Below are 26769 nucleotides of genomic sequence, written 5' to 3'. Positions count from 1 at the left end.
TGATTAAAATACAGCCAAAATGATGGACATTGAAATAAAAATGAGGACTGCCAGTGTGAAGCCAAGATTAAATCGCTTCAAGCAATGAAAATTTCAACTATGTCACTCTATTTTCAACTACTTTACATTTCCACAAAGTTTTAAAAAGCAATTTAAATTGGCAAATTTCAACCATAGATGCAGATCAGAATCACTTGGGGGATTTTGTTTTTCAAACTAGACATATATGAGATCTATTCCACAGGGTTCCTAGATGCACATATTTTGGAAAAAGCTCACCAGGTAAATATGATATGTACTCTGGTTAAGAACCTGTGACATAAATAATGTAATTTTAAAAACCTTATCAATGGGATGAGTCATTCAATACACTCTAAGTCAAAGATATTTATGTGTACTGTAAGTCAGGCATGGATCTAAGGATATCAAGATAAAAACTTATTCTTATCTTCAAGGAATTTAAGAGTCTGTTAGGGAAGGTAAGTTCATAAATGAATAACTGTAATACAGTGTGTTAAGTACAACAGAGATAATTATTAGGTTATAGTAAAAGTCTAAAATATATTTCATGACATGCTTATAAATTTTTACAGTTATGAAATAATTAATTACAGATTATCCTAACTACAGTAACTATAATTAGAATTACTTCAAATCCTACTAAAACATAAAGGCTATAATTTAACAAAATCTAAATTTTATTAAGATTTGGGATTACAAGATATACTATTCATAACTCTAAAATACTAAAGCTTGTAGGGGAAGTTTTTTGGTTACTAGCTAAATGATTTTTTAAAAATCATTTGGGCTTTTAGATCACAGGGGAAACAAAGAAAAACAAACAAACAAAATTGGGCTTAAAAGAACCATGTTTACCATGCACTTATAATGGGCAGCTGCCTTCTTGGCATTAAATATATGCAGTTTTCCTCGTGCTTCATTTTCTTCCTCCCCTACATGGCAAAATCCACATTTAGGCCTGGTGTCACTAGGGCTGCTTCTGTGTGGAGACCTATCTCTCTGCAAATGTAAAAGAAAAAAAGAACTTAAAAAAAAATCATGAAAATATGCTATCAGTATTTCAAGCTTATTTAACATTTCAAATGATGAACTTCACCTATAGATAGTTTAAATGAAATATTCATGGTGCAACAAAAAGTAAGAATCCAACAGTTTTTTTTACTTACATAGGAACTACTTTCCATTTCGTCTGTTCCATGGGAGGATGTGGACCTGGTATCTTCTGACAGTCCTTTAAAATTAGTTTTTCTTGGCCTTCCTTTGCGACTTTTCTTTTTACTTTTAGGTGATGAGGGCTCCAGTTCATGTTCATTAAAACTTTCCTCTAAATCAGCTGCTTAAAAATGAACAAAAACCTTTTATGGACCAACCTCAAAATAAGTATTAGTTCATGGGTCTTTAGGACATATGTTTCTCCTTAGAATGAAACTGTCTCCAGAAATGAGGAGAAATGGTCTGTGGTATGCTCAATATAGCAACCCAATGTTTCAAATAAATGCAATAAAAATCAAATACAAATAGTTTAGTAAATTAATTTTTAGAGTTTGCTTTTGCATTTTTTTTTTTATCACAGGTTTCAAAGAGTTTGTAAAAGTAGAACACTTACCTAGAAAATACACTTATTGTAACTTGGAAAACTAAATGAAAATAAAGTAGATATATTTGTGCTATCCAATGTGGTAGCCACTAGCAACATGTGGCTTAAAAAAAATTAAGTCAGTTATAATTAAATACAATTAAAACTTCAGTCTCATAGTCACACTGACTGCACTATAAGAGCTTATTAGCTACATGTGGCTAGTTGCAACTGTATTAGACAGCAAATATACAGTGTCACTGTCACAAAAAAAGTTCTATTGGATAACATTGGTCTAGATTACTCTTCAAACTATCATGAAAACTGAATGAATAAATTCAACAAGGAAGTCATTTACAATTGAACTAATGGATCAAATAATTAAACAAATATTAAGTACAAAAAGAATTTCTAATACAAGCAGTAAAAGAAGTATGTTGCTAGTTAGTTGCATATGCTTTAATGAATTAAGCAAAACTTACGCAGAAATTTGAGAACTGCATTTCTCAGTAATCTGAAAAGAATTTCTACCATAATGAAAGGTGTTTCATCAGTAGTTTACTATAAATATTTTATTTATTGAGGGCCTCTGTATAAGATAATGTATTAATATTTAGTGTTTAAAAGGGTAATAAAAACCAAATGTTCACTTGCCATAAGGTCAAACTATGGAAAGTTTTAGGTACAGCTCTAATATCTTCACCATTTTTTCCTTTACCATGTTATTGATTATAATTCTAGAGACTAATTTCTCAATGAGAAACCATATCAACTCCTATGGTCAGATGTTAATATCTTTCCTACTACTTTGAAGGTTGTTTATTAGGAATGAAAGCACATTTATTATAAGAAAAGGGCAATTCAGTTGGTATACCTGAATATATATAAACTAAGGGAACTACAAGTATTAGGTTGTTTGCAAAACAGTTAATAACAATATACACGAGTGCAACTTCACAGAGCTGTGGTAGGACCTGAGGGAGTTAAGGGGAAAAGGTAAAAGTTATTGGATAGTGTTTTATAGGCAACAACATAAATTCATGTGAATAACTTCCTGTGAAGACAGAGAAGCCAATTAAAGATGTTTCCTCTCCTTAACACAGTAGCAAATTTCATGTCAGAATATACTACTTAATTTAAATATTCAAATTGACAATCTTTAATACACGGAATTTCACTAAAAGCTGTTAGAATTACTTGCACTTGGCTGGGCATGGTGGCTCACACCTGTAATCCCAGCACTTTGGGAGACCGAGGCGGACAGATCACGAGGTCAGGAGTTCAAGACCAGCCTGGCCAATATGGTGAAACCCCATCTCTACTAAAAATACAAAAAATTAGCTAGGCGTGGTGGTGCGCGCCTGTAGTCCCAGCTAATTGGGAGGCTAAGGCGGAAGAATCACTTGAACCCGGAAGGCAGAGGTTGCACTGAGCCAAGATTGTGCCACTGCACTCCAGCCTGGGTGACAAAGCAAGACTCCATCTCAAAAAAGAATTACTTGCACTTGCCAAATATTAAAATTTCTCAAAATGAAAAATCGTAACCGTTTCAATCATTCTAAGACATCTATGTGTATGTATATATAAAACATTCAGTTTTATACATATGTATACACATATAATATATTCAGTTATCTATTATGAAAATAAGCATCACTAACACCATACATAACACTATTAAATAACATTTAATAGTTGTTTAACAAATAACATTAATAAACAAATAAGATGTTTAATAAATAACATTATTAAACATCTATAAAAATTACTTAAGAACTGATTCCATTATCAAGCCAACATGATTAGTTTCCCACATGGCATATTTGTTCTAAATATGAAATCATTCCACAAAAATTTTTAACAACTTTAACATCAATAGTAAAAGTCACGAAAGATTAATATATTTAACTATATTAGACTTTCGAACTTCTGAAAAGTATAAATTAAAAAGTGGTAAATTTGGGCCGGGTGCGGTGGCTGACGCCTGTAATCCCAGCACTTTGGGAGGCCAAGGTGGACGGATCACCTGAGATTGGGAGTTCGAGACCCTCCTGACTGACATGGAGAAACCTGTATCTACTAAAAATACAAAACTAGCTGGGCATGGTGGCACATGTCAGTAATCCCAGCTACTCGGGAGGCAGAGACGGAAAATGGCATGAACCCGGGAGCCGGAGCTTGCAGTGAGCCAAGAGCACACCACTGCACTCCAACCTGGGCAACAAAGTGAGACTCCGTCTCAAAAAAAAAAAAAAAAAGTGGTAAATTAAAAGGCAGACAATAAACTGGAAAAAGGCTGGGCATGCTGGCCAAGGTGGTTGGATCACTTGAGGTCAGGAGTTCGAGACCAGCCTGGCCAACAAGGTGAAAACCCATCTCTACTAAAACTCCAAAAAAAAATTAGCTGGGTATGGTGTCGTGTGCCTGTTAACCCAGCTACTAGGGAGGCTGAGGCAGGAGAATCACTTGAACTCAGGAGGCAGAGGTTGCAGTGAGCCGAGATCATGCCACTGTACTCCAGCCTGGGTGACAAAGCAAGACTCTGTCTCAAAAATAAAATAAAATAAAATAAAAATAAAATAAAATAAAATAAACTGGAAAAATATCTGCTTCTGCTGTACCTCTGACAAAGAATTAGTATCATTTTGACATGATAAGCTCATACAAGATTAAGACCCAAATGGAAAAATAGATCAAGGATATAATCAGATAATTCTCAGAATATAAGTAGTTAATAAGCACAGTTTAAATATATTTAACTTCTCCAGAATCAAAGTGCAAATTAAGTGATATATCATTTTCACCTATCAAAACAGCAGACTTTAAATAGTTATTAAAAGCTAAAATAAAAACCACAATGAGATACCATCTCACATCAGTCAGGATGGCTATTATTAAAGAGTCAAAAAACAATAGATGCTAGTGAGGCTGTGGAGAAAAGGGAACGTTTATACACTGTTGGTGGGAATGTAAATTAGCTCAGCCACTGGGGAAAGCAGTTTGGAAATTTCTCAAAGAACATAAAACGGAACTACTATTTGACCCAACACCACCATTACTGGGTATATATTCAAAAGGAAACAAATCATTCCACCAAAAAGACACATGCACTGGTATGTTCACCACAGCACTATTCATAATAGCAAAGACAAGGAATCAACCTAGATGTCCATCAACAGTGGACTGGATAAAGAAAATGTGGTTTGGAGTGGAATGCCCTGCTACATGGAATACGCTGTAGCCATAATAAAGAATGAAATAATGTCCTTTGTGGCAATAAGGATATGGCAGGAACAGAAAACCAAATACAACATGCTCTCACTTATAAGTGGGAGCTAAACACTGGGTTCCCATGGACATGGAGATGGCAGTAATAGAAACTGGGGACTACTAGAAGGAGGAGAGGGGGACAAGGGCAAGGGTTGAAAAACTAACTATTGGGTACTATGCCCAGTACCTGGGTAATGGCATCATTCATACTCCAAACCTCAGTATCACATAATATACTCAGGTAACAAACCTGTGCGTGTACCCCGAATCTGAAATACAAGTTAAAAAAAAAAGGTACAATAAACCCAACAAAATATGTGTTAGAAAGAAAACATAAAACAAGTGCCCCTAAATGGAGAGATAGACTATGTTTCTGAATGAACGTGATAGACAGAAAATCAGCTCTCACTAATCTGACTTTATGAAATGAAACTTAAAGTTGATTCTGTGGTCTTCTGGAAAATGGATGAGAATACACAAGATGAAAAAAAGAATACACAAGAGTATCCTTTTGAAAAGAAGATATCAAAATATACTATAAAGCAATAGCAGTTAAACCACTGGCACAAGAATAGACACATACCAGTGGAAGAGAATCTCCAAGTTTGAAAACAGACCCACATGCACATGAAAATTGAAAGTATGGTAATGGCGGCATTTCAGGTGAGTGGAAAAGACATAATGGCACAACTGGCTATCCACCTTTTAAAAGCGGATACCTCATACTATATGAAAAAGTTCAGATGGATTAAAAATCTAATTGTAAAGTAAACTATTAATACAATAGGAGAAAATAGAGGAGAATTTTAAAAAATAATCTTGCATCAGGACATATAAGAAGCCCTAAAGGAAAAGACTGGGAGATTTGACTAAAAATTAGTAACTTTTGTACAGCTAAAGGCACCATAAACTAAGTTAAAAGAAATACATTGGGCCCGGCGCGGTGGCTCAGGCCTGTAACCCCGGCGCTTTGGGAGGCTGAGGTGGGCAGATCACCCGAGGTCAGGAGTTTGAGGCCAACCTGGCCAACATGGCGAAACCCAGTCTCTACTAAGAATACAAAAATTAGCTGGGCGTGGTGGCAGGGTGCCTGTAATCCCAGCTATTCGGTAGGCTGAGGCAGGAGAATTGCTTGAACTTGGGAGGCGGAGGTTACAGTGAGCCAAGATCGCGCCACTGCACTCCAGTCTGGTGACAAGAGCGAAACTCTGTCTAAAATAATAAATAAATAAATTGGAAGATCATTTGCATATAGTGACAGAATATCTATATTATAGAGAACACCTACCTGCATATCAATTTTTAAAAGACAAACCCCAAGAGAAAATGCACAAAGAATAGGAAAAGGCAATTCACAAAAGAAATATAAATGACAAAAAAAACATGAACAGAGGCCCAACCTCACCAGTGAAAATGGAAATTAAAATTAAAAGAAATAATCAGACAAAAAGACTTATACCTAGCACAGGTATGGGAAGTTGACGTTGGTGGGAACATAAACTGGGTAAACAGTTTCAGAAGCAACGTGACAGTACTCATTCCCCATGTTAAATGCATAGACCCTTTGACTTGGCAACCCCATTTCTAAGACTTTTATCTCATAGAGTCACTCGTTTAAGTACATAAGTATATTATGTATAAGGGAAGGTGTTGCAGTATTATTTGTAATCGTGAAAAAACAGATATAAACAATTTTATTAATAGATAAATCGTTAGGCCTGGGCACAGTGGCTCACGCCTGTAATCTCAGCACTTTGGGAGGCCAAGGCGGGTGGATTGTTTGAGGTCAGGAGTTCAAGACCAGCCTGACCAACATGGTGAAACCCCGTCTCTACTAAAAATACAAAAATTAGCTGGGTGTGGTGGTGCACGTCTGTAATCCCAGCTACTCAGGAGGCTGAGGCAGAAGAATGACTTGAACCCAGGAGGCGGAGGTTGCAGTGAGCTGAGATCACGCCATAGCACTCCAGCCTGGGAGACAGAGCAAGTCTCAAAAAAAAAAAAAAAAAAAAAAAAAAAAAGTGAAAATCTTCCTTTCACCTTCTACTTCCACCTGCTCTGTGCTTCCAGCTGGCTCCTCAGTCTCCCTAACCTGCCTCCCTCCCTAACCTCCTGACCTCCCACCAAGGAAAGCACTGTTAACTGCTTCTTTTCTCAACTTCAGTGTATAAGAGTCTGGGTTTGAATCTTGGATCTTCCACATACTGTGTATCTTTGGACCTGAAACCTACCTCAGGGTGTTCTTAAATTAATTACATGAATTCGTGCACGTAAAGTACTTAAAACAGTGCCTGGCATATAAGATGCTTTTAGTAAATGCTATTATTTTCTCTGCATATGCACACGTTTTTAAAATGGTATTCTAAGCACACTATTCTGCATCTTGCTTTTTCCGCTTAATATAGCTTGACAACTTTCCATGTCAGTATATAGGAATTTACCTCCTTCCATGTAAGAGCTAATAGTAATCCATCGTATTTAACCAGCCCCCATGGTTATGACTTGTAAGTTTTCAGTGTTTTTGCTGTTACAAATGTGATGAACATCTTTCTCCATTTATCTTTGCTCACTTGTACAGTATCTTTACAGCTTTCATTTGTAAATATGTGTGTATAAGTTGGAAATAGAATAGTAAGAGCTAACATCTGAGCTTTTGAGTTTTCACCATACCAGATACGCTATGTGGTTTATATGCATTATCTCATTTGAGCCTCACAATCACTCCACAAAGTTGTAACGGTCATCTTCCCAATCCCCCCTCTTCACCCTCCACCGCCCTGTTTTACAGATAAGGAAGTTTAGAAAGGTTAAGTAATTTTGCCCAAGGTCACAAAGCTAGAGAATGGCAGAGCTGGGACAAATACATATATGTCAGTGAATAACTACAAGTATGCTCTTAAAATAGTAATATTCATTGTCATGGAAATACACATTTCCATATGCTCCTGGATGTTAGAAAAAGAACAGTTATGCTTATGTATGCACATAATTGGTCTGGAAGGAAACACAAGAAACTCACAGATAGTGTCTGCTTTTAGCAGAAGAATTCAGAAAAGGATACAAGGGCACAGGTGACAGGAAGGCCTGATTTTTGTACAATGTTCATGTACCTATTCAAAATAAATACGATAAAAGGTAAAACTTTACACTTGCATTCACAACTGCAATTTCTAAAAATCCAGGCTGATAAGGTAGGTGACAAAATAGGGTTGTCCTCCTTCTCAAGCCACCAAACATTCCCAGCCTCTTATCAGCACAGCTTGCAGATGTCTGTGTCACTTTAGAATGGCCAGGCCCCTCTCTATTACCCTTCTGCTCTTTTCTGGCCCCTATGGGGAGGGGAATGCCCAACTTACCAGGACACCAACTCTCTTGCTAGTACTGTAAAGCCCTGTCTGTCCCTTTCCTGATTCTCTACTCTTAGTAACCAATGTTTTCCTCATTTTACAACTTCCTGGTTTATGCTCCACCTTCCTCCTCCTAAGTTCTCCCATCAGTTAACAGTGTGAAGTAGAAAGGATAACTGGACAGAACGTCTGAAATTGCCACTTACTAGCTCTTAACTTGGTTAAGTTACTTACCATTCACAAGTGTCCTCATGTGTCAAATGGGACTAATGTTAATACCTTTCTTACAAGGCTGCTTGAAGAAATTACTTGTGAAAAATGTTTTGTAAACTATAAAATTATATTTGTTAGTTAATACTCTTGGCATATCTTGTGTAGACTGTAAGCTCTTTGTCCACATGGGGACTCTTTCTTAAATTCCCCAAGGTGCTCACACTTTGCAGGCACTCAATAACTATTTGTCAGAGTTAAAAAAAAAAAAAAAAGAAAGAAAGAAAGAAGAAGGACAAGCATTAAGGTTGAGGCAAGCATCACCACCTCTGCTTTGAATCTTCATGGTTGCTGCAAAAGGAAAACTGGAGGACATTCGTCCTGCTTTTTCCAGTGTAAATGTGATGTGCATTTACTCTGTATGTGCGGAGTCATTTGTGAACTCAGTTTCCTGCTTTTTCAGGAAAGGTATCAGGTAAATGATTTATATATATATGTGTATATAATATATATACACATACACATGCATATACAAACACATGCACATATACATACACATGAATACACAAATTTGTAGCATACACCCAAAATATATTATTAATTAAGTGTGCTAAAATGAAATCTGATGCCTGGGATTACTTCAAAATAATCCAGATGAAGAAAGTGAGTGGGGGGTAAAGATGAAACGTTATGCTGTTATTTCTACTTTTGCTTAAGTTTGAAATTTCCTATAATGAAAGTTTGTACAATGTGCTAAATCAAACATGAGCATACACAATGCCTAACACAGTACTCTGCACATGGGTGAATCAGAAAGAATATGGAGTAGGCCAGGCACAGTTGCTCATGCCTGTAATCTCAGCACTTTGGGAGGCTGAGGCGGGTAGATCACCTGAGGTCAGGAGTTCGAGACCAGCCTGGCCAACGTAGCAAAACCCTGCCTCTACTAAAAATACAAAAATTATCCGGGCATGGTGGTGGGCGCCTGTAATCCCAGCTACTTGGCTGAGGTGGGAGGATCGCTTGAACCTGCGAGGTGGAGGCTGCAGTGAGCCAAGATCGCACCACTGCACTCCAGCCGGGGTGAAAGAATGAGACAAACAAACAAAAAAAGAATATGGAGTCAGTTTTACATGGTGCAAAGACCACAATATGAATACACTACTAAAATTTTCCAAGTTAAAGTACAAAGAATTTAAATTCCATTGTCATCTAAGGAAGAGCATATGAAAAGATGGTGATAAAAGCAGGTGGAAGTTTAAAGGAATAATAATGATATAGAACACAGTATTTACAGACATCTTCAAGATATCGTGGGTTTGCTTCCAGACTACCACAGTAAAGCAAGTATCGCAGTAAAGCAAATCACACGAATGTTTTCGTTTCCCAGTGCATTTAAAAGTTATGTTTACACTATATTGTAGTCTACTAAGTGTATAATAGCATTATGCATATAAAAAGGTATGTACCTTCATTAAAAATACTTTATTGCTTAAAAAAAATGCTAACAATCATCTGAACTTTCCAGTAAGCTGTAATCTTTTTGCTGGTGAAGGGTCTTGCCTTGATGCTGTTGGCTGCTAACTGATCAAGGTGGTGGATGGCTGAAGGATGGGGTGGCTGTGAAAATTCCTTAAATTAAGACAACATTGAAGTTTGCCGCACTGATGGACTCTTTCTTTTGTGAAATATTTCTCTATAGAATGAGATGCTGTTTGATAGCATTTTACCCACAGGAAAACTTCTTTCAAAATTAGAATCAATCCTCTCAAACCCTGCCACTGCTTTATCAACCATGTTTACGGAATATTCTAAATCCTTTGTCATTTCAACAATGTTCACAGCATCTTCACCAGAAGTACACTCTATCTCAAGAAACTACTTTCTTTGCTCATCCATAAGAAGCAAACTCCTCATCTGTTAAAGTTTGATCATGAGATTGCAGCAATCCAGTCCCATCTTCAGGCTCCACTTCTAATTCTAGTTCTCTTACTATTTCTACCACATCTGCAGTGACTTCCTCCACCGAAGTCTTGAACCTCTCAAAGTCATCCGTGAGGGGTGGAATAAACTTCTTCCAAATTCCTGTTAACGTCAATATTTTGACCTCTGTCCTTGAATCACAAATGTTCTCAATGGCATCCAGAATGATGAATCCTTTCCAGAAGGTTTTTAATTACCTTGCCCAGATTCAACATAGAAATCACTATGTATTTATGGCAGCTACAGCCTTATGAAATGTATTTCTTAAATAATAAGACTTGAAAGTCCAAAGTACTCCTTGGTCCATGGGCTCTATGGACTGTAGAATTAATGCTGTACTAGCATGACAGGAAGACAACATTCATCTCCTTGCAGATCTCTGTCAGAGCTCTTGGATGACCAGATGCATTGTCAATAAGCAGTAATATTTTGAAAGGAATCTTTTTCTCTGACCAGTAGGTGTCAAGAGTGGGCTTAAAATATTCAGTAAACCATGCTATAAACAGATGTGCTATCATTCATTTATAGAGCATAAACAGAGTAGATTTATTGTAATTCTGAGGGCCCTAGGATTTTTTAAATGGTAAATGAGGATTGGCTTTAAAGTCACCAGCTGCATTAGCCCCTAACAAGACTCAGTCTGTACTTTGAAGCTTTGAGTCCAGGCATTGACGTCTCTCTAGCTATGAATGTCCTAGATGGCATCTTCCTCCAATACAAGGCTGTTTCATTGATATTAAAAATCTGTTGTTTTGTATAGGCAACTTCACCAATGATCTTAGCTAGATCCTCTGTATAACTCACTATATTTCTACATCAGCACTTGCTGCTTTCACCTTGCATCTTTATTGTTATGGAGACTTCTTTCCTTAAATCTGATGAACCAACCTCTGCTAGCTTCAAATTTTTCTTCTGTAGATTCCTCACCTCTCTCAGCCTTCATAGAATTGAAGAATTAGAGGCTTGCTCTAGATTAGGCTTTGGCTTAAGGGAATATTGTGGCTGGTTTGATCTTCTATCCAGACCACCAAAACTTTCCCCATATCAGCAATAGGGCTATTTCACTTTCTTATCATTTGTGTGTTCCCCGGAATAGCACTTTTAACTTCCTCCAAGAACTATTTTTTTGCATTCACAACTTGGTTGTTTGGTACAAGAGGCCTAGCTTTTGGCCTGTCTCAGCTTTCAACATGCCTTCCTCACTAAGCTTAATAATTTCAGCTTCGAATTTAAAGTGAGAAAAGTACAACTCTTCCTTTTACTTAAACACTTAAGAGGCCATTAGAGGGTTATTAATTGGTCTAATTTCAATACTGATACGTCTTAGAGAATAGGGAAGCCCAAAAAGAGGGAGAGAGATGGAGAATGGCTGGTTGGGGAAGCAGCCAGAACACACATCACATTTATCAATTAAGTTCACTGTCTTACATGGGCACGGTTCATGATGTCCCAAAACAATTTGCAATAGCAATATCAAAGATCATTGATCACAGATCACCATAACGGATAAAAAAAACCGAAAAGGTTTGAAATATTGTGAGAATTGCCAACATGTGACAGAAACAAAGTGAGCACATCCTGTCGGAAAAAATGATGCCAACAGACTTGTTCAATGCAAGGTTGCCATAAATCTTCAAGTTGTAAAAATGCAGTATCTGTGAAGCACAATAAACTGAAGTGCAATAAAGTAAGGTATGCCTGTACTGAGCCATTGTTTAGAGTAGTACACACATTATTTTTCATTTAATCCTTAGAATAATCCTATGAGGTAGGTTTAAAAAAAAAACAAAACAAATTTTACAGATGCAATATCTAACGCTCTCCTCTGAGAGAGATCAAGTAATTTGCCCCAGATCATGTGCCTAGGATGTGGCAGAGCTAAGATTCAAATATAGGCCTTATTTCAAAGCCCATACTCTTAACCAGTATATAATACTGCCTTCCCAGTACTTCATAAGTCTATTCAGTACTACTCAACTTAAAAGGTTTTTAAAGAGCTTAATACCAATATCAAAATCTCCCTATATTTCCATTTAATAAAAGTAATGCAAACTGTGGCCAGGTGCGGTGGCTCAAGCCTGTAATCCCACCACTTTGGGAGGCCAAGGCGGGCAGATCACGAGGTCAGGAGATCAAGACCATCCTGGCCAACATGGTGAAACGCTGCCTCTACTAAAAATAGAAAAATTAGCTGGGCGTGGTGGCGCTTGCCTGTAATCCCAGCTACTCGGGAGGCTGAGGCAGGACAATCACTTGAACCAGGGAGGCAGAGGTTGCAGTGAGCCGAGATCGTGCCACTGTACTCCAGCCTGGGCAACAGAATGAGACTCTGTCTCAACCAAACGAACAAACAAAAAACAAACAAACAAAACACTAATATTAAAGCAGGTAAAGGCTGCAAATCTACATAAATTATAACATTTTTAAGATACTTTTAACATAACTATGGTGACCCTATTTCCTGAAACATAAACTGAGTTATATCATTTGACAAGCAATTTCTAATATAAAGTTTCAGAACTGTCCATTAGGGAATCCACCAGGTCCTTGAATAAAATACAGACTATAGCCTCCAAGGTTAGGCACAAAAGATTCCTTTACACCATCTCAGAAAGCAAGGGATTTTGTGGTCACTGTAATTCTAACACTTATCACCACTTTATCTTTTTAAGTAATTTCAGACTTATAAAAAAAGTTGTCATAAAAATTCCTGTATACCCTTCACTCAGATTCTAAAAATAATATTTTACCACATTTGCTTTATCATTCATTCTCTCTCAATATCCATACACACTTTTTCCTGAAAAGTTTAAGAGTAAAATGCAGCCATGATGTCACCACTGTATTTTAATGTTTGTCACATATCTGTCACTAAATTATGTCCTCCCCAACTCCCCCAAAACTAAAATTTGTCTCATTTGATACATGAGGACACTTCGCCTTGTGAATAAGTTAAACAAGTTAAGACTTTGTGGGGCAGTTTCAGACTTTCTGTCCAGATATCCTTTCTACCTCACACTGTTAAATGATGTGAGAACTTAGGAGGAGAAAGATGGAGCATAAACTAGGAAGAAGGTAAGATAAGGAAAGTAGTGGTTAAGAAGAGAAGACAATCAGTAAAGGGACAGACAGGGCTTTATAATACTAGGAGGAGTGTTGGTGTACTGGTAAATTGGGCATTACTCTCCCCAATTTACCACACTCAAAAACCTTATAATCACATAAAACGGTTCTATTTCTGACATCCCTGTGTCACACTCTGGGACCACAAATGCTTGTTTTCCTAAGTACTTTCATTCTCATTGTTCAACCCTACTAGGACCTCCAGTCCATTGATGACTTCTTGTTTCTTGTTCTCCTGCCATCACTTCCCTCCCTATCTCGCTCCAACTGCTCTCTTGCAAATATCTGAAACTCCCATATCCCTTTACTTCATTAAACTCACTTGGCAAGATCCCAATTTTTATTTACCCTACTAGCCACTTTCTCTATGCACATACAGGATCCTGAATTACTGGTGGAAAAGTCACATCACTTGACTGATGGGAATCACTACATAAACTCATAGGTACTAACCTCAACAGCGCCCTCAACCTATTCTGGAAACCTTACATTTCTCCAGGCAAACTTCCTCTCCCAGTCTTCAGAGCTATTCTTTCAAATGGTTCTCTTTCCTTCAGCTTCCAACCCTCACACCTTTCGCTACATTCTCCTTCACAGAGAAGACAGACCAGATAGGAGCCACTTATCCTGTTTGTTCCCTCCTACTACAGTGGAAATGCCCTCCTATCACAGGCCAGTTGTTTTGCTTGTGTGCTGAATCCTTTTTCCTTTACCTTCAATTTCTTCCTGCCCAAAGCATCCTTTCTCATAAGTGTCTATCAATCAATTAATTCTCCTCCTTAAAAAAAAAAAAAAAAAAAGCCAAAGGCTGGGAGTCGTGGCTCACACTTGTAATCCCAGCACTTTGAGAGGCTGAGGTGGAGGACTGCTTGAACCCAGGAGTTCGAGACCAGCCCGGGCAATGTGGCAAAACCCCGTTTCTACAAAAATAAATGAATAAATAAATACATAAATAAATACATAAATAAATAAAAATGAGCCGGGTGTGGTGGCATATGCCTGTAGTTCTAGCTACTCAGGAGGCTGAGGTGGGAGGATCACTTGAGTCTGGGAGGCTGAGGCTGCAGTGAGCCATGATTGAGCCACTGGACTCCAGCCTGTGTGATAGAGTGAGACTCTGTCTCAAAATAATAAATAAAAATAAAAGGCAATTAAGTGAAAGAGGCCAATCTGAAAAAAGCTATACACTGTATGATTCCAACCATGACATCCTGGAAAAGGCAAAGCTATGGAGACAGTAAAAGTATCAGTGGTTGCCAGAGGTTTGGGAGGGAAAAGGGATGAACAGGTGGAGCACAGGGGATTTTCAGGGCAGTGAAATGATTCTGTATGGGATTTTCAGGGCAGTGAAATGATTCTGTATGATACTGTAATGGTAGGTACATGTCATTATATACATGTCAAAACCCATAGCATGTACCACACCAAGAGTGCACTAACTTAAACTATGGACTTTGGGTGATAATGATGTGCCAATATCACCCAATCTGGTGTGGGATGTTAATAGTGGGTAGGCTGTGTGTGTGTGTGTGTGTGTGTGTGTGTGTGTGTGTGTGTTAGGGGTTGGGGAACAGGAGATATATGGGAACTCTGTACTTTCTGCTCAATTTTGCTATGAATCTAAAACTGTTCTAAAAATAAAGTCTATCAATCAAGGGAAAAAAGCCACCCTTTAACTTCCTTCTAACTATTCCCCTCCCCTTTACAAGCAAACGTATTAGGACGCTTACCTGTGTTACTCTTAACACCCTACACCAGAGTGGTACATTTGTTACAATGGATGAACCAATATAGGCATATCATTATCACCTGAAGTCCACAGTTTACATTAGGGTACTCTTAGTGTGGTACATTCTATGAATTTTGACATGTATGTAACATGCCATGTCACAAATCTCCAATTTCTCACTTCCCATTTGCCGAGGTGCATATCAATATGGCTTTTGCCCCTATTACTTTACCCAAACTATTTTCTAAGGTCCCCCATGGCTCCATTGTCACTGCATCTAATGGATGCTTTTTCAACAGTCTACCAAGTTGACCATTTCGTTCCTTCAGAACTACTCTCTTCCTTCCTTTGGTTTCCAGGATGTAACACTAATCTGACTTTCCTCCTCCCTCTCTAGTCATTGTTTCTCTCTCCCTTTGCAGGCCCATCCTTCTATACCCAGCCTTTAATTGTTAAAGTTCCTCAAGGCTCAGTCCTAAGCCCTTTCCTCTTCTGAACTCTCTCCTTAGGGGATTTTTCCTCCACTCACAAAGATGCAATTATTTATACTCTCACTTGGCAAATTTCTATCTCTAGCCAAGGTCTCTAATCTGAGAACAAGAACCATATAATCAATCCATCTGCTTCTCTGATACCCCACTTAACTAGCTCATAGGTACCTTAAACTTGATCTTTCAAACTTACGTCATCAACTTTCCCCAAAAGCTTACTTCACCTCTCCTGTTATGTAAGCAAATGGTAACATCAGTCACCCATTTGCATATGCCAGAAAACTTGGAGTCATCTCTAATATCTCTTTTGCCTCATCTCTACACTGGATGCACCTGCTAAGTGCTATCAATTCTATCTTCAAACACTCTTCCTAAATTTGTCTACTTCTGCTCAACCCCGTAATTACAACTCTAGTCCAAGCCTGCTATCATTACTAAACAGGATTCCTACAACAAGCCATTCTGTTTGCTTAAAACCCTCAATTACCTCTTGCTGTTCTTAGGATGATATTCAAAATCCCTACCAATCTGGCCCATGCATTCTCCTCCCAACCTCATGTGCCACTCTACCTATCATTTTTGTTTGTTTGAGTAAGAGACAGAGTCTCACTCTGTTGCCTAGGCTGGAGTGCAGTGGCATGATCGTAGCTCACTGCAGCCTTGAAATTCTGGGCTCAAGTAATCCTCCTGCCTCAGCCTCCCGAGTAGCTGGGACTACAGGTGCACAGAACCATGCTCAGGTAATTTTTAAATTTTTTGTAGAGAGAAGGTCTCGCTATGTTGTCCAGGCTGGTCTTAAACTCCTGGCCGTAAGCCATCTCCTCACTGGAGCCTCCCAAAATGCTGGGATTACAGGCATGAACCACCATGCCTGCCCCAATCTATCTTTTACTTACATAGCTTTCTATCAATTCCTTGGAAGTATCAAGTTCCTTCCTGTCTAAGTCTTCAAAGATCCTGTTCCTTCTGCATAGAATGTGCCTCCAATCCTCTTTAGCCTTTTAAGACTTAATTTAAATGAAATTTTCTCACAGGTCCCCCCAAACATTTGCTCATGGCACTCTAATTTCTCATTCATATGATTTATTACAATTGTAACCTATTACTTGTGCAATTATTTAGTGTACATCTCTCACATTAGACTTCAAGCCCTTTGGGGCAGAGACCCATCTAATTTATCCCTATCTCCCCAGTTATCTAACAGGCCTGGCAAATAGTAGCTGAAATGTATTTACCAGCTTGTATATAATTCCAGAGGGACTCTGTCCTCAGTTAACTGTCACCATTGATAGGGGAGATATTTTGCATCAGAACTGCTTTCCTTTTATTTTGGAGACTGAGTCTTGTTCTGTCACCCAGGCTGGAGTGCAAATGGCATAATTTCGGCTCACTGCAACCTCCGCCTCCTGGGTTCAAGCAATTCTCCTGCTTCAGCCTCCTGAGTTGCTGGGATTACAGGTGTGCGCCACCACACCCAGCTAATTTTTGTATTTTTAGTAGAGACGGGGTTTCACCATGTTGGCCAGGCTGGTCTCGAACTCCTGACCTCAGGTGATCCACTAGCCTTGTCCTCCCAAAGTGCTGGGATTACAGGAATGAGCCACTGCGCCAGCCCAGAAATGCTTTCTTGCATGTCTGGAATCATTTTATAGGCAGCTTATCTAAGCCCATCACCACTAACAGGTAAATACATATAGTTCCTGGGATGGGCATTCTAATAACCTAGTGACATAATGATAGTTAAAAACTCCACATAGGTTATTTTAAATTGCTTTTCAAATTCACAGTCCACTTTTTCTGAAGCAAAACGGATGACATAGGTTTTAGGTATTTAATATTCAATAATATTTTATTTGTGATGGGAAAATTGAATTGCTATATTATGCAATTATTCTCAAATTTAGTATTTCAAAACAGCTCATTTTATATAAAGCTAACATGGCAGACTGAATTATATATTAATAGCATTTATCATATCAAGTATTAGCAAAGTAAGTATTGAGCCACAGATGGCAAATGACCAAGACATTACCATAGATATTAATTCCTCTTTGCTCTGGAGACTAGTGCGGCACAATTCTTAAAAGACAGTCCCTGAAATACAATCCTATAACCTCCCATCATAAATCACGATCATAAAGGAGAACATATGTTTCCCATTAGAACAATGGAATAATTGGAAGTTCTGTTTCTGACAAAGCACTCAAAATCAACTAAATTTGAGATAGATCAATGTGATAAAAGCCAGAAATCAATAAACATAAAGCTTTAATACTTTATAGAATTATTCTTTCAAGGTCCACAATGTGAGTATAAACACACTATATATAAAAATGATACAAACCCCTGCCCACTGTTCTACAGACGTACACATCGAATCCCAAATTCAAATTAATTGTATCACAAATCTGAAGTTATAATAATGCTGCCAGTTACATTAAAAGAAAAGTTGTCTTGAAAAGTATGAATTTAGATCTCTCACTATTAAGTTTCATAGTGCTAAAACATGGCCAAAATTATTCTCCTTTATATAGTTTGCAGTGACTTCTCCCTACCACTAGATGGTACTATCAGCTTCAGAAATTCAGGGAATAAAATGGGAGCTGTTTATATTAATCAGTATATATTAATCATCCTTAATTATCTCAAATATCCTGTCTCAGTGTGCTCATACTTGTATTCATCAGATCATGAGTCTCAATCCTCAGCTTAACATACAGCATAACATAGTCTAAATCCTCAGCTTAACATACAGCATAACATCGTCTCAATCCTCAGCTTAACTTGGATTGTTTGAAATGGGGATGGATACCCCATTCTCCATGATGTGCTTATTTAACATTGCATGCCTGTATCAAAATATCTCATGTACCCCATAAATATATATACCTACTCTGTACTCACAAAAATTAAAAATTAAGAAAAAACCATATAGGGCCACTACAATCTTAAAGAGTATGAAATAAATGTACTGTTAAAATCTGAAATAATTAAAGGTGGAAAAGCATACTCAATCTTTCACAAAGGATTTTCCAATTCAATTCTAGAATTCAGTGAGGAGAAAACAGAAGAAAAGCATTATTAAGGTTTTTTGCGTCATATTTTATCACCTCAAAAAACACTGTTATTATTTATCCAGTTTGTTTACCTTAAAGACTAAATTTTGCTAATGACTGTGTTTTTAACCAACACTTTAAAGTATTTGGACTAATCTCAAGTCCAGAAGTGGAAACAATATTGTTTTGTATTACAAAAGCCAAGATCTAGAGATCAAAAAGGGCCACCAATTTTAACATGTGAATACCAATAATTAGGTAAATTTTTATAAAAGAAACAACTTCCTAAAACAACAGTGCTCAAACCATTATAATTCTAAGCAACATATTCTCAAAAGCAAACAAAAATTTTAAAGATCTTAATCTAAATGAAGGGATAGAACAATTGCAGATTACATCTAAGCCATTTTATATTGCTAGTAAAAGTACCAAAACCATCTGTTTGAAAATGTTTGAAACAAGTCAGAACTCAATATCAGAGTTTTCCCATACTTTTTACAGACCAAGTACAACTTGGCTAACTACATATAAACATGACTAACCTGGTTTTATATAAATGTAAGTAGAAACAAACTATAAAATAATGTTTAAAGTTTGTATTTTAAATTTGGTTACTTATTAACACATTCGCATTTTTTTAAGTACTACAAATGTGAATAAAAATTTAACAGAAAGCCTGGTGATCACAAAATGTACTACTATTGCCAAGTTCACATCATTTATAATATGACAGTAGCAAGGATCCCAATTAGCATCCTTAAAGAAACACATAGCTGACCAGGCACAGTGGCTCACGCCTGTAATCCCAGCACTTTGGGAGGCCGAGAGGAGTGGATCACCCGAGGTCAGTGGTTCAAGACCAGCCTGGCCAACATGGCGAAATCCCATCTCTTCTAAAAATACAAAAATTAGCAGAGTGTAGTGGTGGGTGCCTGTAATCCCAGCTACTCAGGAGGCCGAGGCGGGAGAATTGCCTGAACCCAGGAGGCAGAGGTTGCAGTGATCCGAGATTGCGCCACTGCACTCTGGGCAACACAGCAAGATTCCATCTCAAAAAAAGAAAGAAAACAGAAAAGAAACGAGTTCAGGCGCGGTGGCTCATGCCTGTAATCCCAGCACTTTGGGAGGCCGAGGTGGGCAGATCACGAGGTCAGGAGATCGAGACCATTCTGGCTAACACGGTGAAACCCCGTCTCCACTAAAAATACAAAAAACTAGCCAGGCGTGGTGGCAGGCGTCTGTTGTCCCAGCTACTCGGGAGGCTGAGGCAGGAGAATGGTGTGAACCTGGGAGGCGGAGCTTGCAGTGAGCCGAGATTGCACCACTGCACTCCAGCCTGGGCAACAGAGTGAGACTCCGTCTCAAAAAAAAAAGAAACGAAACACGCAGCCACCAGCGTAATTTCTTACTAAAGATAGATTTTCAACATATACTTTACAAGGACTTTGGGGTAAAAGTTTTCTTACAAGTTCAGATCTTGGCTGGGCGCGATGGCTCACGCCTGTAATCCCAGCACTTTGGGAGGCTGAGGCAGGTGGATCACGAGGTCAGGAGTTCAAGAGCAGCCTGGCCAACATGGTGAAACCCTGTCTCTACTAAATATACAAAAATTAGCTGGCATGGTGGCGCGCGTCTGTAATCCCAGCTACTCAGGAGGCCGAGGCAGGAGAATCGCTCGAAACTGGAAGGCTGAGGTTGCAGTAAGCTGAGATCACGCCACTGCACTCCAGCCTGGGTGACAGAGCAAGACTTCGTTTCAGACAAAAAAAAAAAAGTTCAGATCTTTTTACTATGCACGTTAGTTTATCCTAACACTTTTCTCAATTCTTCTAAATGTACTGAATGTTGAGATATATCTTATGGTTAAAATTGATATAGTACAATTCACTAATTTGTACTCAAATTTCTTCTTGAAACTGAAAAGTGGCTGAAACGTGGCTAAATGATGTACCTTCGGAGTTATGTGCAGTTTTCTTGTGTTTTCGGCAATAGACCCTATAAAAAGTGAAGAAATCAAAAATTAGTAAGCAAACTAAATTAAACTCACTTTTCAAGTTAAGAAAATGAGCAGTACACTTCACCCCCATTTACTAGCTGGATTCAAAAAATATTATTAAACTTCCTGTACTATTTCTCTAAGTATTAAATTTCTTATCAAAAACACCCTTTATGATGACAATGAAATGCTTTGAAATGGGAAAAATTTTTACAAAAGCCCAAAGAAAGTATAATTGTTAAAAAAAAAAAAAAAAAAACTTAAAGAGAAGTTAAATAATTACATGTAAATTCCTTGTGAAGGTTTCTCTCGTATTTGAGCTTTATCATGCAATGCACAGTGGTAGTGGTATGTCCTGTGACATGTTTTCACATCACAACCAATTGTTGCTCCAGGACAATGGCACAAAGAACACATCTGCAGCAAAACGACAAAATAATATTATTAGTATGTGACTTTCTAAGGCTGTATATCAGATTAGAGGCATATCAATTTCTGTCAAGGAAACAAATTGGTTATTGAAAACTTTTGTAATTAATGCTATTTTTCTTGTTTTCTCTCCTTAGAATAATCGGAATAAAATTCTTCTGGGGTATTTTGTTCCCACATTAAACACTGACAAAATTAACAGAATGTTATTAATGTCTATTATTTCATTATGGTCAAGAGAAAATTTGAAATACTGTAATTCAGGAATGTGAGCTGTATGTAACATTATAAAAGAGAACTTTTTATGCAATCCAGATCTTCCTGGGTATAAGTAACTGGAGAAAATGTCTCATACCAGAAAAAAATGTTTCCCTTAAAATTTCCACTTAATTGCTAGGCACGGTGGCTCATGCCTGTAATCCCAGCACTTTAGGAGGCAGAGGCGGGCAGATCACAAGGTCAGGAGTTCAAGACCAGCCTGGCCAATATGGTGAAACCCCAACTCTACTAAAAATACAAAAAAATTAGCTGGGCATGGTGGCGCACGTCTGTAACCCCAGCTACTTGGGAGGCTGAAGCAGAAATGCTTGAACCCAGGAGGTGGAGGTTGCAGTGAGCCGAGATCGCACCACTATACTCCAGCCTGGGCAACAGAGCGAGACTCCGTCTTAAAAAAAAAAAAGAAATTCCATTTAATTAATGAAACTCTGTGGGAAAAAAATCTCACATAACATACTATTTGAAAACCTGGTAAAATCCATTTAAAGTGAGGGAAGGAGAGAGGATAAAAGAATTAGGTAGTGTTTTTAATACCTTGAGCTCTGAGACTATTTTATGATGTCAAGTTGATTATATTGTGAAAATATGCATGGTACTTCAGTTTAATCTATGTCACTTACCTCTTGCATTACGAATTCAGGTAAACATATAACAGATGCTTTCAATGTATTTTATTATACCTTACCTTTTGAATTTAATGGATAATTCATATTGATTAACTAGCTCATACTCTACATTTAGGAAAAAAGTTATCTTTAAAAAGTTATGTAACAATGACTTTCAGTGGTTTTGATTAACATATCATAATGTACTGTACCAAGTGAACTTTTATAATGAGGCCATTTAACTGTAGATGACATGCCCAAATAGATTCACAACAAGCTAAATCTAAAAAACTGTTCATTTGTTTCTTGGTTGCTGGACACCTTGTTCTAAAGTGTTCTCATCCCTTTTTTATTAGTTTGAACATAAAGAACACTTAGCATTCCTAACTTTTGGATTACTCGGCCTCTAAGCAATATTGGTGTATCAAGAGGCTAATATAAATTCCAATAAAATTTCTTACATTTCTCTAAGCAAGTCAAACACTCACACTCTCATTCAAGCTATCATTTTAAAAATATTCATATATAAGTCAGAAACAGAAACAGTCTTGCTACAGCTGTTTCCCAGAAAACATGAGGGTCAGTGCCCACTATTGATACAAGAAATACCCCTTTCTTCCTTAAATAAATATAGAAACTTCAAAGTATTACTGTAAAAAGAAATACTATGCCAAATTATCAAGAAGGCAAAGCTTTTGGATGGCTTATAAATTCTTAAGGAGGTAGAGCATTTGAACTGTTGCTTAATTACAAAGTTCTATTATATTAAAGAAATTTTAGAAAACACAAAAGAGCACAAAGAAAATTTTTAAATCACTCATACTCACCAAGCAGAGATGCCTCACAGTATTACAACGCTTATGTGAAACGTAATTCTATACATACTATTTTGCAATCTATCTTTTTTAACGCATCAAACACTATCCCACTTCACTAAGAACGTTAGGAAAAGTAGTTTATCTTGAAACTTACATCTAAAACAGGTTTAGATGGGTACATTTTGAAAAAAAATTATTAAATTCAATTAGCAAGCAAAACTGAAAAGAGAGGTGCCATTTAAAATACTATATTGAGCTCAACATTGACAAGATACAGTTAAGATGGGCATTCTTATACACAGCTGGAAATTGGTACATACTCTCTAGAATGCAATTTGCCTGATTCAACAAGGTTTTTTTTAAAATTTGTATTCTCTAAGCCAGTAATTTTACCCTATAAATCTAGTCTAAAAAATAATCAGACTCAGGCAATTAATGCGCAAGCACATTCATTGTAGAATTATTTAGAACAGTCTAAAATGTAAAACCACCTATCAACAACTGAAAAACGTTTAGGGTCGGGTGCAGTGGCTCATGCCTGTAATCCCAGCACTTTGGGAGGCTGAGGCAGGCACATCACCTGAAGTTGGGAGTTCAAGACCAGCCTGACCAACACGGAGAAACCCCGTCTCAACTAAAAATACAAAATTAGCCGGGTGTGGTGGTGCATGCCTGTAATCCCAGCTACTCGGGAGGCTGAGGCAGGAGAATCGGTTGAACCCAGAAGGCGAAGGTTGCGGTGAGCCAAGATTGCACCACTGCACTCCAGCCTGGGCAAAAAGAGTGAAAGTCCATCTCAAAAAAAAAAAGAAAGAAAGAAAAAGAAAAAGAAAAATGTTTAAATAAATTATACACATGAGAAAATGTTCTACAGCCATTCTTTACAAATAAATTGGAATGGCACAGGAAGATCTATGTGTAATGTTAAGTAAAAAAAATGAGGCAGAATACAAAACTATGTGAATTATGAACCCAATTATGTTTACAACATAGATTCTTTAAAACGGGTAGAAGTAAAAACAGCAAAATGCTAAGTGGCTATCTCTGGGTGGCTGGTTTTCTTTATAATGCCCTGTATTTTGATTTTTCTACAATGGGCAAAAGTACTTTTATATGCAAAAGTATTATTTAAAAAACAAATTAGGAAAACTCCAGTAAATGCTTTCAATACCCATCTCTCAGTCTGGTGAGAATAAGATGGGAACCAAAAACCCAAAGTATACCAAAATAGTTTTTGGCTGGTTATAAATTTAAATCTGCCCAAAGTAACTGGTTTTAAGCTGCTATGGTGAAATAAATGCATTTTGCAAATAACCAGTTAACTATAGCAACTCAAGACAGATAATTTTTTTAAAGCTTACTTTACTTTTATAGTCAGTTTCACTCAAGAAAGAGAAGAAAGAGGAAGACATACCAATAAAAAATATTTTCAGAGTGGAAACTTCTTTACAAGGTTAGGAGTTGGAATTTTGCTAAATTAGAATTCACAAGACCTATTTTATGCAGCATTCACATACAAGCAGTCGAATTTCCGGCAAGGTACTAACAAAATAGCAAAAATTATCCATAATAAAACCAAAATACAATGTTTACATTTGCTTGCTTACCTATGAATACAAAAAGGGAAAATTATCGTAGTCTACCATGCTATATTCCAACCTCTAAAATAATCCTTTTTCTCTAAACTCCTATGGGACTTAGGAGATACATATATATATAAACTGTTCATTTTGGCTCTTATCATTTTACTCCATTATATGGCTAATTATCTTTATAAATACATAAATTTTATCAATCAATCATTCTAGACAGAATTTATTTTTGAAGACTAACACTGTGCCTTACAAAGTAGTGTTCAGTAAGTATGTCACTGCAAACATACTCTATTATTGAAGATTTTAATCTTACGGCATATTTTTTCTCATTCATGTTTCTAATACCTGCAGATTTAACATAATTATCTTTAGCTACTTCTAAAAATATTTAAACATTCTGATCTAGGACTGGGAATGGTGAAATTGGGGAGATCAATCCAGTTGGAGCAGCACAGAATCAACAGCGGCAAGAATGTTTCAGGGAAAAGATTAGCCCCATTAGAAACAAGGTTGAGAACTAAGATGAGATAAAAAGAAAAATTAAAGGAGCTGAGAAACCAGATAGGTGGCTAGTCCAGTTTAAAAAATGCTATAGGAAATAAAAATAAAGCAGAGGTGTTCCCTAGAAAAATGTGAAATAACTGGAAAATGGGGACCCCTCTACCACAAGGCACCTGGTTGGTTATACCCTAATAATGGCTCCAGTATCTCCCTTTACACAAAACATTTGCTCTCCAATTTACCACAGTCCCTACTGGGGCTTCCGCAAAATGACTGTCAGCTGCCATGTACCATCATGCTTACACAGTATCCATGGTTTCCTCAAACGTGGGAAAATGAAAGTTAACCTGACAGAAACGTGTTTTTCAAGAACAATGGAAGATCTCTCCCCCAATCCCCCCAAAAAAGGCCTGCTCCATATATCAAACATTCTGTTGAGGGCTAATTTCCTGCCCCCATCATAGGCATACATGTTAATTCTCAGCTTATCCTGCTTGTATCCTGATTTCAAGTTCTTGATTTAGATAGAGGTGAAAACTCCTTCATTAACAATGATTTTTCTTTTACTCTTCTATTCGGTTTGCTACCTAGTCGACCTAGCAAACCTTAGTAATTAATTACCAGCTTCAAATTAGGGATACTGGAAAAAGAGGCCCTGTCTCATTATAGATATTTGCACGGCATCTCTATAAGCTACACTAACTTAAGGTTAAATTGTGCAACATAAGCAGAGTCTCAAGGAGCTGACCTACTGATGAAAGAGGAACTAAGTCATGCATGAGAGGAGACACAAGGAACTAAATGGACTGAGACTGAGCTAATGTCGGGTAGGAGCCAGAGGCTGGGACATACCTGCTCCTCAGTCAACTTAACTAGGACAGGACTGAAATTCAGTTTGCAAAAAGAAGTCTTAAAGAGCACAAGGAAAAATATTGCTTTCTCAGTAACTATAGGGGAGTAAAATGAAAATGAGATTGCCAACTTCTACGATAGGCTCTTGGGGAAAAGCTGGAACCTAATGGTCAGACAGAGCCATAGGGAACTGAGGGAAGAAAGGCTGCCTGCAACTTAGCTTTTGTCCAGCTTCATCGCCCTATAATATGTCTGTCAGTAACTGACTACCAGTGTATAGATAGACATTCTCACAGCCAAGCAGTCAACTGTTCTCAAGAAACCTGCTCCAAGAAAACTGCTACGAATGCACAGACAAGGCAAAGGAGGGTACAAAAAGAGGTCACATTCTTGAGCCTGTAGGCAAAGAAAAAAAAATGCCAAAAGCTCTTGGAGTAGGGAACACTGTACCGAGGATATTTTCACAGGAGATATGAGCCAAAAACAAAGTGAGAGCAGCTTACCTTACGCAGATGCTTGGCTTTTGGTTTTGTTTTGAATAACAGATAATATTACCTCCAATAAATACTAGAAAGTGACAGTACAGTTGGGGCAAGTTTTCAGAGATGCACCCAAAAATGCTCCTTAACTCCAGCTTCATTGCTTTATTTATAGTAATACCTCACATATCCAAATAACTAGACAACAGAGTGGCTCTGAATTATCTGGTTAACTGCTGTTTTAGTTTTTATTTGTTAAATTTATGTGTTAAAAATTCCTTAAAAAGTGCCACTTCATGGGAGGGTGGAATATGAACTTACAACTGTTTGTATGATCCTTTAGTTACTATTTGTTAAAAACAGCATTTTGAAGGAGTTCTCATAAAAACACAAACACTACTTTTAAGGT

At 37.5% G+C, this 26769-nt stretch overlaps 1 protein-coding gene across 3 annotated transcripts in view; it reads right to left on the bottom strand.

Moving 5' to 3' along the window:
* Positions 1–26769, bottom strand: part of PHF6 (PHD finger protein 6) — a 55593-nt gene that overhangs the window by 14606 nt on the left and 14218 nt on the right. For 2 of the 3 annotated variants that reach the window (XM_030934433.1, XM_030934434.1), the window contains exons 4-7: positions 21086–21219; positions 20758–20801; positions 1188–1357; positions 877–1020 (exon numbers count right to left, since the gene is read on the bottom strand). In XM_030934433.1, coding sequence (XP_030790293.1) covers positions 877–1020; positions 1188–1357; positions 20758–20801; positions 21086–21219 — 492 coding nt within the window. The remainder of the gene's footprint in view (positions 1–876; positions 1021–1187; positions 1358–20757; positions 20802–21085; positions 21220–26769) is intronic. The other variant, XM_010371670.2, reaches the window with a different exon arrangement.

Source organism: Rhinopithecus roxellana, chromosome 7, assembly GCF_007565055.1.
Source record: "Rhinopithecus roxellana isolate Shanxi Qingling chromosome 7, ASM756505v1, whole genome shotgun sequence".
Taxonomy (NCBI): Eukaryota; Metazoa; Chordata; class Mammalia; order Primates; family Cercopithecidae; genus Rhinopithecus; species Rhinopithecus roxellana.
The sequence above is the reverse complement of the archived record's forward strand: the minus strand, read 5'-3'. Positions and strand labels throughout refer to the sequence as shown.